This window comes from Parus major, unplaced genomic scaffold (assembly GCF_001522545.3).
Source record: "Parus major isolate Abel unplaced genomic scaffold, Parus_major1.1 Scaffold257, whole genome shotgun sequence".
In the NCBI taxonomy this organism is placed as follows: domain Eukaryota; kingdom Metazoa; phylum Chordata; class Aves; order Passeriformes; family Paridae; genus Parus; species Parus major.
In genome coordinates, this window is record NW_015379265.1 from 266328 (window position 1) to 270393 (window position 4066).

A 4066-nucleotide genomic window follows, 5' to 3' on the forward strand; every position below is an offset into this window, starting at 1 on the left:
GGGATGGAGGGGAAGGAGGGGATAGATAGGATGGCGGGGATGGAGGGGTCACCCCTTGCAGCCACTCTCAGCTCCCACCCCCAGCCCCCAGCGTGGAGCTCACTGCCAGGAGGTGTTTGAGAGGGCATTTTGACAGATCCTCCTAAAACAAGGGAGCTGTACTGAACTGAAGATTGACAGGAACAAGCTTTTCATAGTTTTGTTCCTTTCTGTTTTTTCAATGAAATGTGTTCTTCTGAAAAAATTCTTCTAGCAGGAGAACTACCTTTCAATTTGTCCTCTCTCACTTTTGGGTTGAGAAGAAAGAGGTCATTTATATATTTTTAAGGAAGCAAAAGGAATATAAAGTCCACTAGAGGGAAAAAGAAATCATGAATATCTTGGTAGCAAGGTATTTTTATCAAAAGGTGGCAAACTTTAGAGACATCAGAAGCCATGTTTTAAAATGACCAAATGGAAAGTTATAAAAATGAACAAGTCTTGTGTGAAAACGATGAAGGGAAATTCAGGTACAATAGGAATAATCTGTGAAAATTGCCAGTAGAACAGGGAAGACATTTCTGTCTCCAAAAGCAAAATAAAATGCTGTTCACAGTAATTCATACTAATTGTTAGCCTTAAGTACTACTAATTTTTACCCAGCAATAATTACTATTTAAGGCTCCAGAGCTCTGTAAAAAATACTTTCTGGGTGTGGTAAGATCCTTGCAGAGGAATCTGCACGGCCTTTGAGGGCAGCCTGTTGAGGGAGAACTTTTATTTCTCCTCTGCACCAACACGGACAGACATAAATATCCCATTCCCATTGATGCAAATAACGGATTGCTCCTGTCACAGCTGACAAAGCCACTAATTTAAGGAGAGTTTCCCTCTCTCTCTCTCACACACAGATGCATTTTTCAAGAGATTTTTTTTTTTGCTTTTCCCCTGGGATCTGAGTTCCCAAACCAGGTGAAAATCCACCAAACGATCTCATGTTTGCATCTGAGAGGAGCCTGTGGGAAACATATGCCAGCAATTATGCAAAGGAGCAGAGCAGCCCAAGCTGCTGCAGAAATCGGCCCCGGTTCCATCTGGGCTCCTGCCCCCACCACAGGGCCAGAAATGCCTCTGGGTCCTGGGGGGCTCAGAGCAAACTGCTGCTCCCAGCTGTGCCCAGCAGCTCATCCTTTAATTACTGCTGCTTCGTTAGTGCAGGGACTGCCTTGTGTCCTCTGAGATCTGGGCACTGCCCTGGAGCTGCTCACAGGGGCAGCCCAGTGTCCCTGCACAATTAATGTCCCTTTATATTCAATATATATGGGATAATAAATAGAATATAATAATTAATATAAATATAATAAATATATAATTTATATAATAAATCTCCCTGTATATTTGACTATACCAGCACTTCCTGGAGCCCTGATTTTCCAGAAAGGCTCCCTGGAAGCCTCCCCAGTGTCCCGTGAGAGGCACTTCGAGCCAACACCACGAATTCAGGAAACATCAGGGGACACTACAGCAGCAATGAACTTCCCCAGAGCCGTGTGCCTGTCCCCAGGGGTGGAACTGTGCTCACACTGCCAGAAATGCGAGGGGACACAGGCCAGGGAGCTGATCTGGCTGAAAAGCAGCTGAGGGAAATAAAAACACGGCTCAGTCCTGCTCTGGGTCACGCTGTGTGTCTGTGCTGGGATCTCCATCCAGGCTGGGCGATGGTGACACTGCCTTGGCCCACCTGGGACAGCCCCAATCTCACCACAAACTGCCTCCTCCAGCCAGGATCATCCCAAAAACGCCAGAGGGGGACACAGCAAAGGCGAGGAGCTCGAGGAGCTGGCCCTGCTGCCCACAGGCTGCGTTTCCAGCAGGGATGGAGCTGGGGATGGAGCTGGGAATTGCCAGGCTCGTGCCTGCCCTCTCCAGCCGGGCACATCTTCCATAACAACATCCCAGAAATACCTAGAGAAAAGGCTGAGGGTGTCCAGTAACATCTGCTGGGGTGCTGCTGTGCCTGCAGGGGTCAAATGCCAGTTCAGGGGTGAAGAGCTCCCTCCGGAGACCCCAGGATCGAAAGGGCAAAGGGTGAATAGCAGCTGATAGCTCTGTTCTGGCTCGGGGCAGAGGTGCCAGGTGTATCCCCAGCACCTGTCCCCTATTCCCAAAGGCATTGCCCACGGCCGCTCGCTCTTTTCTCTCAGTCCACTTTCTCTAGAGAAATCAATGCAGTCAATCAGGCCGGAGATCGACAGCCAGCCCATCCGAACCGCTTGGAAATGGGATCCTGCAGAGCCCCGGACTCGCAGCCAGAGCCTCAGGGAAGAGCTGCAGCTCTGGGGGAGGCTGAGCCCATCCCCAGCCCCGGGCACAGCTCCGGCCCCTCTGGTCCCGGGGCACTCCCAGCCCCGGAGCAAAGCTGAGGATGCTCGGGGCCGCCTGGGGGTGGAATTTGCCCTCCCCACACCTTCGGGACTCGGAAGAGTTGCTGCTGCTGACATCTAGTGACAGGAGAGCCGGCACGGGGAGTCACCTGGAGCTCCGGCAGAGCCTCCCCAGGGAGGGCAGAGCCCCTCGGGGGCTCCCCGGGCTGTCCCGGCCCCGTCACCCCGAGACCTTCTCCTCCCCCCGTGGCCACCCGAAGAGAGCAGGCGGTCCCGTTCCCAGCCTCCCCACAGCCTTTCCTGCTCCATTTAAGCACGGGCTGGTGTCGCGTTTGCTGCCTGAGCGGAGCGCAGGGAGGGGACAAGATACCCCAAGGGGAGGAGCCGGGGTGGCAGCAGCCAGGCATTCCCCAGCCTCTGCCGGGGGCTGAAACCCCCTCACCGCCTTTCCTTCTTCCCAGGCACTCGGGAAGCCCGGAATTCCGGCAGGAGAAGCGTCCGGGCAGAGCAGGGGGAGGATGCGAGCGGGATGCTCAGGGCACGGGAGCTGCAGCCACATCCCCCGGACACGGGGACAGCGGCTCCCAGCCACGCCAGGGGACGAGGCTGCCTTTGGAGCTCCAGCGGGGTGGGGGAACCAGCCGGGGTCCTTACTGCCCGCTCTCGGTGCAAGAACAAAGCCCTGAGGACGGCTGGGCTCTGGGCTGCGGGGAAATCCGCAGCAGGGACCCCCGAGCGCGGCTCGCTCGGGCTGGGGGCTGCACAAGGCAGGGCAGGGCTGGGGCTGCCACCGGCTCGCAGCTGCCCCAAAGCATTTCCCAGCCTCGGCATCCTCTGCCGAACCTGCCTCCCCCTCCCCAGCACAGCCCCTCCGAGCTCCTCTTCCCCAAGAAGTGCCTGGATCCGCGGGGCTTTATCTGATCCTGGATCTGGGCATTGCCGCTCAGGACGATCCCAAATGATCCCAAACGACAGCGGAGAGAGCCCAGCGCTCGGCTCCAGAGCAGAGGAGGCGACAGAAAGCTGACGATGGAACGGTTTGGGCTGGAAAGGACCTTCGCGAGCATCTCGTTCCGACCCCCCTGCCTCGGGCAGCGACACGTTCCCCGAGCCCGGGCTGCTCCGAGCCCGTCCAGCCTGGCCCCGGTGGCGGCTCCCGGAGCTCTGGGGAGCGCCCGAGAAACCCCCGCAAGCGAGCCCGGAGAAAGTTGTGTCCCCGCTGCCCCCGCGCCGCGGTACTCACCCAGGAGGATCAGGGTGCAGAAGCAGAGGATGCCCCTCATCCTCCCGCTCGGCGCGGCTCGGCCCCACCGACTGGGCTGGGCTGGGAGCCCGGCCCGGCCCGGCGCGGCTCGGCGGTGCCGGAGGATGCGCGGAGGGCTGGGCAGGGCGGAGGGAGGGAGGCGGCCTCGGTTCGGAGCGGAGCCGCATCTCGGGATGGGCCGGAGCGGAGCCGCCGCCGTCGGGGGTTCCCTCCTCCTTCCCCGCTCCCGTCCGCTTTACAACCCCAGCAATGAATAACCCTCCGGCCCGATCGCCCTGATCGCGGCCCTTTGTGTATCTTTCTGTTGATGATTTATAGAAATAAATTAATAACGCCCCGGGCTCCACGTGGTGCGGTTTATGTTTGGAGCCGCCGGCGCGGAGGGACGGAGCCGGCGGCCGGTCCGAGTCCCCACGGCCCCGGCACCCCCGGCCCCGCC

The 4066-nt window shown here is 57.9% G+C and overlaps 1 protein-coding gene across 1 annotated transcript in view; it reads right to left on the reverse strand.

Moving 5' to 3' along the window:
- The window catches only part of LOC107198636 (GDNF family receptor alpha-4), a 72437-nt gene extending 68673 nt beyond the window's left edge, over positions 1 to 3764 (reverse strand). The window contains exon 1 of the mRNA XM_015615752.3: positions 3607 to 3764. Within this exon, the coding sequence (XP_015471238.1) occupies positions 3607 to 3646 (40 nt within the window). The 5' untranslated portion in view covers positions 3647 to 3764. The remainder of the gene's footprint in view (positions 1 to 3606) is intronic.
- Between the last annotated feature and the right edge of the window lie 302 nt (positions 3765 to 4066).